Consider the following 15,903-nt stretch of genomic DNA (forward strand, 5'->3'; position numbering starts at 1 on the left):
AAGCCACAAAGTCTATTGTGCGTGAAATAAAGTCTTCTCTCTCCTGCGCACTCAAGCTTGGAGTGAAAACAGTCTTTGAAACGGGAATGGGCGAAGATTTCCCGGGATTCCCCCTCTTTAGTAACACAAAAAAAACCCAACTTCATTGAGAATTCACGTGAGAAAAGTCACCGTTGGGCTCGTGTGGTGTTGGCCGACTTCAAGCATCTCGCCGTGTTTTAACAACCCGGCTTGCCAAAATGTCTTCCTGTCAATTACAGACCGCCGCTTATTTTCTCTCAACCCCGTGGAAGTGGTGGGGAGGAATGTTTCACTTCTTCAAATATAAAAGCGGGGCGCTGGTAGCTGGGAACAGAGCGCCGCTGTTCCACTGCGGCGTCTTCAAAGAGGAGCCGGGAGAGCAAATATTGTGGAGCTGGGCCTCTTAAAGGCACTTGAATACTTCTACTGCATACCTCGCTACACGGCAGATGTTTACATGCCAGGAATAACAACACACGGATACTACAGTAGGGATCTTCCCATCATGGTTTACTGTACATTTCTATGTAACAATTCCGTTACATAGAAACAAGTTGAAAAACTTATTGGGGTGTTACCATTTAGTGGTCAATTGTACAGAATATGTACTGTACTGTGCAATCTACTAATAAAAGTATCAATCAATCAATCAATCCGGATCTATAAGCTGCTACTTTTTTTCTACGCTTTGAACTTATACAAAGGTGCGGCTATTTTATGGATTTTTCTTAACAACCCCATTGCGCATTCTTCGGTGCGCCACGCTGGGCGCTCGCTACTCCGGCTGCAGCAAGCGGCAGCCTTTAATCGCCAATCAGCAAGCTACACACCTGTCGCTGATGAGCCCTCCTGTCTTTTTAAGCCAGCGCAACCTGCTATCCCGTGCCAGAACATAGCGACCTGTACCTGTTAGTGTTGTAACAATAGCAATTTTTTGGTACCTGTACCAGTACTAAAATTATTTTGATAATTTTCGGTACTTTTCTAAATAAAGGTGACCACAAAAAAAAATACGCAGGTTTAGCAATAGAGACTTTGAATATTGCCCATTCCTGTTCAACGTCCCCCACCTACACCGGGATGGTAGAGAAGTCATTGAAGTCCCTCCAGACAGACGACTCCTCCAAACGTTCCCAGTTCACCCGCACTACATGTTTGGGTGTGACAGGTCTGTCCAGAGGTTTATCCCCGCCGTCTGACCCAACTCACCACCAGATGGTGATCAGTTGAAAGTTCAGTCCCTCTCTTCACCCGAGTGTCCAAAACATAAGAATATATATATATATATATATATATATATGTACACACATATATATGTGTGTATGTATACATATATATATATATATATATATATATATATATATATATATATATATATATATATATATATATATATATATATATATATATATATATTTAGTGAGAGTAAAAAGTATTTGATCCCTTGCTGATTTTGTTGGTTTGCCAACTAATAAAGACATGATCATTCTATACTTTTAATGGTAGATGTATTTAAACATGGTGAGATAGAATATCAAAAAGAAAATCTAGAAAATAACTTTAAGGAATATATTTTAATTGATTTGTATTTCATTGAGGGAAAAAAGTATTTGATCCCCTAGTGTGCATTAGGATTTCTGGCTTTCACAGAGCAGTTAGACACTCCCAATCAACCTGGAAATTGAAGACACCTGTTCTAACTAATCACCTGTATAAAAGACACCTGATCAGAGACTCAGACAGATTCCAAGCTCTCCAACATGGGTAAGACAAAAGAACTCTCTCAGGACTTCAGAGACAGGATTGTTGACCTGCACAAATCTGGAATGGGCTACAAAAACATTAGCAAGATGCTGGGAATCAAAGTAACAACCATTGGGGCAACTGTTAGAAAATTTAAAAAGTATAACATGACCATCAACAGACCTCGATTTGGTGCTCCGCAGAAGATTTCACCTGGTGGGGTTGCAATGATCATGAGAACTGTGAGAAATGGTCCTGCGAGCACTCAGCAGGAGTTAGTGAATGACCTCAAGGCAGCTGGGACCACAGTCACCAGGAAAACAGTTGGCAACACTTTGCGACGGAATGGGTTAAAATCCTGCAGTGTCCGAAAGCTACCCCTGCTTAAGAAGGCACATGTGGAGGCCCGCCTAAAGTATGCCAATGATCACCTCAAAGATGCACAAAGTGATTGGGAGAAGGTTCTATGGTCAGACCAGACCAAAATTGAACTATTTGGCCTAAACTCTACACGTGGTGTGTGGAGAAAGAAAAATGCTGCCTATGACCCAAAGAACACTGTGCCCACCATCAAGCATGGACGTGGAAGCGTTATGTTTTGGGGGTGTTTCTCTGCCAAGGGCACAGGGCTACTACACCGCATCAGTGGGAAGATGGATGGAGGCATGTACCGTGCAGTCCTGAGGGACAACCTCCTCCCCCCTGCCAGGAACCTGAAAATGGGCTGTGGTTGGGTCTTCCAACATGACAACCATCCAAAGCATACAGCAAAGGAAACAAAGGAGTGGCTCAAGAAGAACCATGGAGTGGCCTATTGAAAATCTATGGAGGGAGCTGAAGGTCCGAGTAGCCAAGCGACAGCCCACCAACCTGAATGATCTCGAGAGGATCTGCAAAGAAGAGTGGGCCAAACTTCCCCCTGATATGTGTGCTAACCATGTGGTCAACTACCACAAACGTCTGACCGCTGTGCTTGCAAACAAAGGCTTTGCCACCAAGTATTAACTGCTTTTGTCTAGAGGGATCAAATACTTATTTCCCTCAATGAAATACAAATTAATTAAAATATATTCTTGAAAGTTATTTTCTGGATTTTCGTTTTGATATCCTGTCTCTCCATGTTTAAATACATCTACCATTAAAAGTATGGAATGATCAAGTCTTTATTAGTGGGCAAACCAACAAATTCAGCAAGGGAACAAATACTTTTTACTCTCACTTGTGTATATATATGTGTGTGTGTATGTGTGTGTATATATATATATATTTATATATATATATATATATATATATATATATATATATATATATATATATATATATATGTGTGTGTGTGTGTGTGTATATATATATATATATATATATATGCATATATACGTGCATGTGTGTATATATATATATATATATATATATATATATATATATATATATATATATATACAAACCCAGTTTCCATATGACTTGGGAAATTGTGTTAGATGTAAATATAAACGAAATACAATGATTTGCAAATCCTTTTCAACCCATATTCAGTTGAATGCACTACAAAGACAAGATATTTGATGTTCAAACTATTACACTTTATTTTTTTTTGCAAATGATAATTAATGATTAATTTTTTGGCTGCAACACATGCCAAAGTAGTTGGGAAAGGGCATGTTCACCACTGTGTTACGTCACCTTTTCTTTTAACAACACTCAAAAAACTTTTGGCAACTGAGGAAACTAATTGTTGAAGCTTTGAAAGTGGAATTCTTTCCCAATCTTGTTTTATGTAGAGCTTTAGTCGTTCAACAGTCCGTTGTTGTGTTTTACGCTTCATAATGCACCACACGTTTTCGATGGGAGACATGTCTGGACTACAGGCAAGCCAGTCTAGTACCCGCACTCTTTTACTACGAAGCCACGCTGTTGTAACACGTGTCTTGGCATTGTTTTGCTGAAAAAAGCAGGGGCGTCAATGATAACGTTGCTTGGATGACAACATATGTTGCTCCAAAACCTGTATGTACCTTTCAGCATTAATGGTGACTTCACAGATGTGTAAGTTACCCATGCCTTGGGCACTAATGCACCCCCACACCATCACACATGCCTATAACAATCCGGATGGTTATTTTCCTCTTTGTTCCAGAGGACACCACATCCACAGTTTCCAAATATAATTTGAAATGTGGACTCGTCAGACCACAGAACAATTTTCCACTTTGCATCAGTCCATCATAGATGAGCTCGGGCCCAGCGAAGACGGCGGTGTTCCTGGGTGTTGTTGATAAATGGCTTTCGCTTTGCATAGTAGAGTTTTAACTTGCACTTACAGATGTAACGACCAACTGTAGTTACTGACAGTGGTTTTATGTAGTGTTCCTGAGCCCATGTAGTGATATCCTTTACACACGGATGTCGTTTTTTTATGCAGTACCGCCTGAGGGATCAAAGGTCTGTAATATCATTGCTTACGTGCAGTGATTTCTCCAGATTCTCTGAACTTTTGATGATTTTATGGACCGTAGATGGTAAAATCCCTAAATTCCTTGCAATAGCTTTTTGAGAAATGTTGTTCTAAAACCGTTCGACAATTTGCTTACAAAGTGGTGAACCTCACCCCATCCTTGTTTGTGAATTACTTAACATTTCATGGAAGCTGCTTTTATACCCAATAATGGCACCCACCTGTTCCCAATTAGCCAACACTACTATGGGATGTTCCAAATAAGTGTTTGATGAGCATTCCTCAACATTATCGGTATTTATTGCCACCTTTCCCAACTTCTTTGTCACGCGTTGCTGGCATCAGATTCTATAGTTGATGATTATTTGCAAAAAAAAATGTTTATCAGTTTGAACATCAAATATGTTGTCTTTGTAGCATATTCAACTGAATATGGCTTGAAAATGATTTGCAAATCATTGTATTCCGTTTTTATTTACATCTAACACAATTTCCCAACTCATATGGAAACAGGGTTTATATATATGTATATATATATATATATACATAATAAAAAAATAAATACTTAAATTTCACTGGTAAGGCTGTTATGCTGTAATGCTGATTTTAGTCAACTTTTAATTGCTTTGTAATTTCTGCCCGACGACAGCATCTATGATCAATTTGTTGTACTATTATTTATCTTACACAATTAGACCTCAGCTGCATGACATTTTTGGTGTTATCACATATTTTTTTAGGCTGTGATCCACTATTATTTACATTGTGTCTTTTCTATTGTTATAAATGACAGCTGAGCAACTTTCCTGTCCTCTGCTAGTCTTAGAAAGGTCAAAGGTCAGTCTTCTCACTGGAGGGACACGCTATAAAAGTGTAAAATTCGCATTCCACATGAGCTAAATATAGAGCAAAATGGTCGGTGTAAGGACCACATTAGGAGAGGATATTACTTCCAGGGGAGGATAAAACATGATAAGAGAAGGACGGACAAAAGAAGGCCTTTTCTATCTCTTAATTCCCACTTTCATTTCAGGCTCTGAATAGAAGCCAGGTGGGGGTCAGGGCCACTGGATGAGACCGCTCGGCTTTTATGTGGAACAATAACACCTTGATTACCTGGGGGCAGAAAACCAATACATTGCACTTTTCTCACGCCGAGGTTGACATTGTCAGAAAAAAAAAAAATCCAAATAAATAATCCTCTTTTCTGACAACAAAAAAGTCAATAAATAAAAACGTATGAGCCAATTTGGTTCCTTTGCAGCTCGATGGGCAGAATAAAAAAGCATTGCGGTTCCTCCGACGAGCTAAATTGTCGTCAATTTGTCACGGAAACATTTTAGGCACGAAACAGAGACGTTTAATTGCCAATTAGGAGATGGAATGTTGTTGTTTCTGGCCTCGGCTCGTTTATGAAGTGGAATGGAATCATAATTCAGATTGGACACGCAGCTCACATGCAAATAATAACATACCCAGCTCAGCCGCCTTTAGGGTTCTCTTTGCAAGAATCCTATTGATTTGATCACTAGATGACAGCATACGCTGTACATTTAAACATCAATCCTGTAGATTTGTAAGCTTATTTTACTAGGAGTGGGAGTGACAGCCAATCAGGGAATAGCATTAACTGTCGAGTTGGCTCGGAAAAATCTTCTTCTCAGGTTTCTCTGTGTTTACATTTTCACACTTTAGAATAGAATAGAATAGAATAGAATAGAACAGAAAGTACTTTATTGATCCCTGGGGGAAATTCAGATATTTACATTTTATTAAGCATTTCGTATATACCGTATTTCCTGGAATTTTCAATTTATAAAAAATATTTTTTCATATATAAGGAGCATCAAAGGAGTCATATTATTACTTTTCTTTTCTAAATGTAAAAGACTTCCTTGTGGTCTACATAACATTTAATGGTGGTTATTTGCTAGAAATGTTGTATAGATGATGTTTTACACATCATCTTTAAGCCGCTTTCTGACAATCTCTTTAGGATGTGCCATTTTGTGGGCGGTCTTTTTTATGTGCCTCCATTTCGACAGCGTCTTCTCCCCGTCATCTTTGTTGTAGCGGTGTAGCGTGCAAGGACGGGAGTGGAAGAAGTGTCAAAAGATGGAGATAACTGTTTCAATGACATTCAGACTTTAATTCAAAGTCAAACCTTGTTAGTTTCTTTTCCTCCGCTAAGTGATATGCTTAAGTTCAGCCCAAACAGTATGCACGGGCCCGTCAGCATTAAAGAAATTAGATTGATTGAAATAACTGAGCAGTATCTCCTCATCCGGAAACAACAACACCAGAAATGTGTCCCGTGAAAAAGTGTCCGACCGGAACTAATAGTAATACTAGATTTTATTTGTAAAGAGCACTTTCTATTGAGCAAAAAACCTCAAAGTGCTACTGTGTATAAAAAAAATAGATCAAAAGATAATAAAAATAAAAACTAGAACTAGAAATATCTAAAAAAAAAAAAAAGGCGTTTTTGTTTTTAAGCCATCCAGTGTGTGGTGCCCTCAGATGGTCAGGGAGAGCGTTCCACAAACTGGGAGCGGCAGAGCAGAAAGGTCTGTCTCCCACACTGCAAAAATTTTAGTTTTTTCCCAAACCAGAACAAAAAATAGGGGTATTTTATTGAAACTAAGAAAAATTATCTGCCTATAGAACAAGAACATTTGGCTTGTCAAGACTTTCCAAAACAAGTAAAACTAGCGAACTTCAATGAACACAAGAATACCTTAAAATAAATATATTCTCAAGAATAATAAGTGCACTTTTTTGGTAGAAAAAAAAGAGACTTTTTTTTTGCTCAATATGTCGAAAAATATTCTTAAATTAAGTAAAGGCTAGTGCCATTATCTTGACATAATGATATGTGCTCTGCATCATGATTTGTTTTTCATGCTTGAAGTAAGAAATGATTACTTTAAAAAAGTAGTTTTATACTTGTGAGTGTTGATGACACAACTTTGCAACACTTGATATTCTAGTTTCAAGCATGTTTGACTCAATATAGGTCATCACATCTCAGCAACAAACTGTAATGTCTTACTGACATCATTTATGACCAAAACACTTAAAACAAGTAAAACACTCAAACATAAAATCTGCTAAGTCAGAAGAATCATCTTATCAGACAGAAAATAAGCAAGTATCACCCTTATTTGAGATATTTCATCTTACTTAGATTTCAGTTTTTGCAGTGCATTGTTCGTATAACTCTAATAAGTAAAATTCCTTGAGTAAATAATGTAAACTCACTACACCGGTATGTTTTAGTGCTTTCATGGCGAGTTTACTGACGGATCAGAGTAAAAATTTTACACTACTTTATATTGGAAATGGCAAGAGTGGAGGATGAATGTCACATAACGAGAAGATAGAGAAAAAGAAGAAGCTTATCGACTACGGTGTCGGCATATATATATATACATATATATATATATATATATATATATAAACAAATTGTTGATATGTTATTCTTGTACAGCGCTTTTCTACTTTCAAGGTACTCAAAGCACTTTGACACTATTTCCACATTCACCCATTCACACACTAATGGCAGGAGCTGCCATGCGAGACGCTAACCAGGACCCATCAGGAGCAATGGTGAAGTGTTTTGCTCAAGGACACAACGGACGTGACGAGGTTGGTAGTAGGTGGGGATTGACCAAGGAACCCTCAGGTTGCTGGCACGGCCACTCTCCCAACCCGCGCCACGCCGTCCCAATATATGTATATTGTATGTATATAAATACATATATAGCTTAACTACGCCCCCTTGTGGTCTGTGCCGTCTACTCCCCCTTGTAACAAATTCCATTAACTGTGATGGGAAAAAAAACAAAAACGTAAGACCGCTCATTTTCCTAATTCTTACCGCAGGCTGGATGGAGTAGTGGATGAGGAAACCCGGCTCGGAAGGGAAATATTCATCGGAGATGAAGCGGATGCGGACCTGGTTGCCTTTGGAGAGGTGACCCATGGGAGGCGACTGTGATCCGCACCAGCGGCCCACCAGCGTATTGTCACTCGGATCCTCCAGCTCCACAAAGTCGTACCTGATAGCAAAAAGGAGGACAGGTAATCAGACTACAATAATGTCTACATGTAATAGAAAAACCAAACCCCAAAACTCAAAATTGGGCTCTAGCGCAATTTTTGAATAAAACACAGAAAAAACTGCTCCTAGGAAGAAAACACAAACAAAACTGCTTGTAACTTCCGGTAGGAATGTCGGAGAGACATTAAACAGAAGCTTCTATGTAGGTCTCACTTAGACCTACATTTTAATAATTGACATCCTTTAGCAAAAATCAACAGGAAGTTGGCAATCACCCCTTCAAAACAAAAGTTTTGTAGAAACCCGTCACCTTTCTTCAAACATTATCTCCTCTGAGCGCGTTTGTTGTTTCGGCTTGAAACTCGCACAGGAGAGAGTTCGAACCCTTCTGATTAAAAGTTATTGGAAGAGTTTTGATGAGTGCTCCGGTTTTGATTTTATGACCCTTCAAAGATCAACTGCGCTGATGCTGCTGCGCTGCTGTTGTCGCAAGATGGCTACTACCACTGGACAAAAGTATTGGGACACGTATGGCTACCACTGGACAAAAGAATTGGGCCGCTTCGGACTAACAGTAGACAATGACAATGTGAAATGGAATTAAATCTTTTTTGTCCTCAAAATTCTACACACAATACCCTATAATAATAGCAGCTACTATCCATGCTTCTACCGCTTATCCGGGTTTGGGTCGCGGGGGCAGCAGCCAAAGGCGGGCCCGTTCAACGCTGCTTGTAGTTTTGTGAACTGTATTTATATAGCGCTTTTCTCTAGTGACTCAAAGCGCTTTACATAGTGAAACCCAATATCTAAATTACATTTAAACCAGTGTGGGTGGCACTGAGAGCATGTGGGTAAAGTGTCTTGCCCAAGGACACAACGGCAGTGACTAGGATGGCAGGAGCGGGAATCGAACCTGCAACCCTCAAGTTGCTGGCACGGCCACTCTACCAACCGAGCTATACCGCCCCACATTTTATTGTTCTTGTCCCCAGATGTGGGGAAGTAAAATGTGCTCGGGGGAAATAAAGGTCAATTGAAAGAGGAAAAAAGCACGTCTTCAGCATCACGTTGAGATGAGATGAGATGTTTGCCTCGGTTATTTGTTGCTAAATTAAAGGAGGAGAGGAGGAGGTGTGATGTAACAACGTAACCATGTGTGGTCATGCATGCTGTTGCAGAAGCAGCTAAAGGAACATCATTCATGTCATTAATTAAATGTACTGCACAGTTAAGGTAATACACATTATGTTTTTAATTCTCTTTTTGAATAAAGGATCATGCAAATCATGTTTCTCCTGTCATTGTTTTCTTCTTTTTAGCAAATGTAACATTTGTTTCAATGGATGAAAACAATGGGGATACAGTCAAAAGTGTACGTACACGTGTAAAGAACATGATGTCATGGCTGTCTTGAGTTTTAATCATTTCTACAACTCTTATTTTGTTGTGATGTAGTGATTGGAGCACATACTTGTTGCTCATAAAAAACATTCCTGAAGTTTGCTTCTTTTATGAATTTATTATGGCTCTACTGAAAATGTGAGGGTCAAAAGTATACATACAGCAATGTTAATATTTGCTTACATGTCCCTTGGCAAGTTTCACTCCAATAAGGTGCTTTTGGTAGCCATCCACAAGCTTCTGCTTACATTTTTCAGCACAAAATTGCTGCAGTTCAGCTAAATGTGTTGCTTTTCTGACATGGACTTGTTTCTTCAGCATTGTCCACACCTTTATGTCTGGACTTTGGGAAGGCCATTATAAAACCTTCATTCTAGCCTGATTTAGCCATTCCTTTACCACTTTTGAGGTGTGTTTGGGGTCATTGTCTGATGGCTGATGATTTTAACTTGTCCTGAACAATTTGGAGGTAATCCTCCTTTTTCATTGTGCCATTTAAAGCAGCAGTTCCATTGGCAACAAAACAGGCCCAGAGCGTAATACTAACACCACCATGCTTGACGGTAGGGATGGTGTTCCTGGGATTAAAGGCCTCACCTTTTCTCCTCCAAACATATTGCTGGGCATTGTGGCCAAACAGCTCCATTTTTGTTTCATCTGACATCACATGGACAAAGATAAGACCTTCTGGAGGGAAGTTCTGTGTTGTATAGTATGCATGTTCCAAATAAAATGAACTTGTCCACTACAGAGGGGTCTGTAGTGGACAATTACATATTAACACTGAATTAGTCATTTGATTTGAATTGTATTCAATATTTACATCTAACCTACTTACAGTTCAATGGGATGAACCTTGTCAAATGATACGGAAGGATTCGGTCATCGCAAAGATTGGTTGAAGGCTTAGGTCAGGCTGATTACGGAAATAAATACTTGATGAAATATACCGCAAAATCAGTAGATATAATTTAACATTCAATTACACAGAACTACAGTATATACATTCAAACTAAATAAGGAGCTTAAAGCCCAAATGAAAATACAGCTTCACCACTTTGGTCATAATTTTGGCGCTCAATAAACTTCTCTATGAAGACTACATGCTCTGTTCCCTTGATCTCGGAGGTTGGAATTCAAAGCTGCGAATGACGTCACCGCCAAGTTAAGAGCATTCGACTTACGATGTCAGAAATCAAAATGGCAACAGACACGGAAATTTTTTTTTTTGCGCTTTCCTTGTCCAAATATAAAAAAGCTATGTGCAAAGATTCACTCCTTCTGCGACCTTCCGTCACGCCAGATGCAGTGGAAACACACATGCTATTGCTAGCGATGTAGAACATATAAACCACATGAAGTAAACGTAGTTTACGCTGCAGCGACGTTACAATGTGTAAACGTACATCAATACATTTTATATGATTGAGTTATGGTTCAGGTGGTGTTCGCATGCCACCCGAACGCCTCCTTAGGGAGGTGTTTAGGGCACGCCCGACCGGTAGGAGGCCATGGGGAAGACCTAGGACACGTTGAAAAGACTGGGAAGGCCTGGGAATGCCTCGGGATCCCCCAGGAGGAGCTGGACCAAGTGGCTGTGGAGAGGGAAGTGTGGGCTTCTCTGCTTAGGCTGCTGCCCCCGCGACCCGACCTCAGATAAGCGGAAGAAGATGGATGATTGACTTACTGAGGGGTTGCAAATAGGTTTGACTTGATGATGGCCATGATTTATTTGTTTCAACCAATCCTGTTCAATTGTACCCCAAAAGGTGCGTAGTAAATGTGGAGGTGATTGGGCTAAACACCCTAAAGTTGCATTTGTGAGACATTTCAAATCCATGTGTCTGGTGACAGCGCCACCATGTGGTGTATTTGCCAGTAGAGGTGGCACACTTCCACTCTCGTCTTCAGGAGGAGAAGACTCGCCTTGCACTCCAAACGGCCTCCTTTAGAAAGCCGTCACGTTCAAGCCGTAACAGGTGTTGCGGCTCCGGGGGTCGGCTCGTAATACAAAGGTCACCTCTTTGATCCCCATCCCGCTCGGAAGGCACGTCGAAGTGTCCTTCAGCAATGACAATGACCTCCGACCTGCGTACGAGTCAAATGGCCGCCGACATTTACACGGTACAAAAAAACCCCGCCTGAGCGTCGCAGTTTATAAAAACACTCAATTGGTGTTTTTACGAGACGCTTAAAAAAAAAAAGATCCTTCAGTTGATATGATGACTCGTAGCCGCGCAGTAAGGTCACAAGCCCCGCCCACGTGGTAGGCAGTAAACGTATGACGTGCATGTGGTCCCATTACCACACACGTGCGCCTTATATTATTTATACTTTATATACCTGTGTGTTTGTGCTCTTGTATTTCTACCCTTCTTGAGACATCAACAAGGAAAAGAACCTTCCATATGAGGACCGGGGAACAAGTTAGGGCCAAAATCATAAATATATAGATAGACAGTACTTTATTGATTCCTTCAGGAGAGGTCACAATATGGAAAACCATTACATTTAAAAGAGAGCCAAAAACTAGAATCTGTGAACATTGCTCCAAAGTCAGGTTTTTTTCTTGATTTAATGTGCATAACAAAGTAAACATTGACAGGGGCAAAGGTAGCAATATATGATAAAACAAGATTGAGAAGGACTTCCCTATTCATCCCCCCAAATAGCCGCCAGGTGAACAGCTGATTTTGCGACTTCCAGGTGCTGACTTAAGAAAACCCGCGTCCTATATGTAAACATAGGATGAACAAATACACTATGGTACTTTCCACATGAGGACCGGTGAACAAGTTAGTACCGAAATCATAGTCCAAATACGGAAAAGCACGGCATCCAACAGAGAGCCAGATATTAGAGTCTGTGAACATTGCTCCAAAGTCAGGATTGTTTGTTGATTTATTGTGCATACAAAAGTAAACAATAGGCAGCAATATATGACAAAACAAGACGGCAGCTAAAGAAGGACTTCCGTCTTCATCCCCGCCAGGTGAACAGCTGACTTTACCACTTCCAGTGCTGACGTAAGACAACCCCTAGTCCCGTATGTGAGCGTAGGATGAACAAATACACTACACTACTAAGACTACAGTGGCCATTAACAGTTAGCTTCTACAAAAAACAAAAAATAGAGATCACATTAGCACCCCTGGTGGTGAATTCTATCAAAATTAGGGTGGTCCCAAAAGGAGGGATTTTTCAAATAGTGTCAGGTTCAAACACTGACAAGAAGCAAGGAACCAAGCAGAGACAGAGTTCAATTTAGCTCATGAGGAGAACGCATGGAGCTGCACACTTAGTCACAGTCTCGCCCGACGCTCGAAGGTTTATTCAGGAGTTCCACAGTCAACATGACTGAGGCCGCCTCTAAAAGGAGTGATCACATATATTATGCAAAGCAGGTCCAATGTGCTGGAGGCCTTGTGATTGCCTTATTTCTGCATCATCTGCATGCTGTCATCTTATATGCGTTGAGGTCCTTAACGTCCTTGGCTGTTTAGCGAGCTAAAACAAAGATAACATCTGCAGCTGAGGCCACCCCTCAGACAAGAAGTTGTGTCCTTGCACAAATAGAAAAAATGCAGCTTTAGCACAATAGCTAATAAGTATAGCAACGGACTTAAGCATACTAAAGTTGTTTGATAAAATATATATACATGATTATTCTAACAAATTGAGTTTGTGTCGGTCTAAAAGTGCTCCACCTCTGGTCAACATATGAAATAACAAGTGTGTGTAAAAATTTGAAGTGCTCCCCCTCTGGCCAACATATGAAATAACAAGTGTGTGTAAGAAATTGAAATGAGCCACTATTGGCCAAAATTAATTAAAAATAAATAAATAAATAAATAAGTTAAAAAAAAAAAAAAAAAAATATATATATATATATATATATATATATATATATATAGAGAGAGAGAGAGAGAGAGAGAGAGAGAGACAGAGAGAGCGAGAGGGAGAGAGAGAGAGAGAGAGAGAGAAAGATGCTGTAATAACTTGAAGTAAATCATGAAGATTAAAAAATAAATACAAACAAAACATTCAAGAAATAAATAAATTAACTAAAAGCAGCCTTTTTCTCACAATGTGTCGACTTTTTTTTATAAAATTGGGAAACATTTCTCACATTCTTTCTTTTTCTGTAATATTGCAATACTTTCTTGTAAAATTGTTACTTTTTATGTGAAAATATTACTATTTTTATACAAAATGACGACGTTCTGTCATGTAAAACTCTGACTTTTATCACAATATTGCCAATTCTCTGTTGTTCTTGTAAAATAGTGACATATTTTGAGTAAAAGTATGAGTTTTGTCATCATTTTGCCAAGTAAAATTCTGATTATTATCAGAATATTGCCTGAATGTTAAAGTTTTCTTTCAAAAATTGTGACTTTTGTCGAGTAAAATTACGACCCTTTTCATAAAATTGCCCACATTTTAAGCTTTTTCTTGTAAAATTGCAACTGTTATTGAGTAAAATTGAAACCTTTCTCATAATATTGCACATATCTTCATTTTTTCTTGTAAAATTGCGACTGTTATTGAGTAAAATTGTAACTTTTCTCATACTATTGCACAAATGTTCAGTTTTTCTTATAAAATTTTGACTCGCATTGAGTAAAATTATGATTTTTATTATTATACTGGGCCCTTCGATGTGGTGGCGACTTGTCCAGGATGTACACCGCCTTCCGCCTGATTGTAGCTGAGATAGGCACCAGCGTCCCCCACGGCCCCAAAGGGAATAAGCGGTAGAAAATGGATGGATGGATGGATTATTATACTGCCAACATTCTAAGTTTTTCTTGTAAAATTCCAACAAATTTTTCACAACAAGCTTTTTTATAGTTGCATAATATGTTCATATTATTAATGTTGTAAATACACTTCTTCATATATCTAGAAAGGCTTGTCCTAAAGAGGGAGGCCTTTTCTTCAGCTCTCAAGTAGGTAACAAGTACAAGAACGTTGTGTGTGTGTGTGTGTGTGTGTGTGTGTGTGTGTGTGTGTGTGTGTGTGTGTGTGTGTGTGTGTGTGTGTGTGTGTGTGTGTGTGCGCGTGCGTGCGTGCGCGCGTATGTGTATTAATTACATTTTTTTTCTCATTTGCGAGGTTATTTTTTGGGCGTGTAGGAATGGTATTCCAACATCGAAAGGAAAGAGTGACGAAATAAAAAGAGATTTTGTGTGCTGCCAAAAAAAAAATGGAATGGAAATGAACAATAACTTTTCATAACTTTACAGACTGCTTTTGTCCCCTCATTTAGTCAGAAAGGGACTTCCTGTATGAGGTTCGTGCAAATTAAGATAGGATAGACTTTTATTTATCCCACTTGGGGAAATCACGCTCAGTGCAGGTTTTTACGTATAGTCAGGTTCAAACACTGATGCCATCTATTAAACAAGACAAGAAGCAAGGAATTAAACAGAGACAGACAGACGTGGACCTCGACTTAAACAAGTTGAAAAACTTATTGGGGTGTTACCATTTAGTGGTCAATTGTAGGGAATATGTACTGTACTGTGCAATCTACTAATACAAGTTTCAATCAATCAATCAAAAACAGAATTAAATTTGGTTCAATGAGGAGAAACATGTACACCTGTACCCTTGTACAGTGTTCCACGCTCTGACGAAAGATTGTACGCCTCCTCTTTTATTTGGACTTTCCCCGATTACATGGCAACAGCTGTTTCTAAAGGAAAGGGGGTCGTAAACAGCCATCACCTTTGATTACAAAACAGTTCAAAGAAAAGGTTGTAAAACAGTTCAAAGAAAAGATTGCCTGGGGGAAGGGGTGGCGGGGGGTCAGGTCCTGCTTCCTCTTTGCTTTGCAGACCCTGGGTCAAGACAAAATATTTCCGTGGATTGCACCACATCGAAGAAACAGAACACCTTCACGTTGCTTCCCATCCTACACAGTGGAGTTTTACAAGCCTTCTTCTTGAACGAGCTGAACTCAATGCAACACAAAGATTTGTGAAAACTTAGATACAATTATTCTGACACATATAGTGACAGAAGTAAGACGTAACAAAAAACAACAAAATAGTAATAAATGTCGTATTTGAAGTCTGGAAGTGCTATGATATAATAATACAACGATAAGTCGCTATTGGGAAATGAATACATAAATAAAACAACAAAAAAACATGTTAAGTTTTGGCAGAGAATAGTGGAAACTAGTTTGTGTTACTCACAGCTCAATATCGGT

At 39.3% G+C, this 15,903-nt stretch overlaps 1 protein-coding gene across 2 annotated transcripts in view; it reads right to left on the reverse strand.

The window, feature by feature from the left end:
* The window catches only part of pdgfc (platelet derived growth factor c), an 83,742-nt gene that overhangs the window by 11,118 nt on the left and 56,721 nt on the right, over window positions 1-15,903 (reverse strand). For both annotated transcript variants that reach the window (XM_061891696.1, XM_061891695.1), the window contains exon 3: window positions 8,097-8,277. In XM_061891696.1, the coding sequence (XP_061747680.1) occupies window positions 8,097-8,277 (181 nt within the window). The remainder of the gene's footprint in view (window positions 1-8,096; window positions 8,278-15,903) is intronic.

Source organism: Nerophis ophidion, linkage group LG29 (assembly GCF_033978795.1).
Source record: "Nerophis ophidion isolate RoL-2023_Sa linkage group LG29, RoL_Noph_v1.0, whole genome shotgun sequence".
Lineage (NCBI taxonomy): Eukaryota > Metazoa > Chordata > Actinopteri > Syngnathiformes > Syngnathidae > Nerophis > Nerophis ophidion.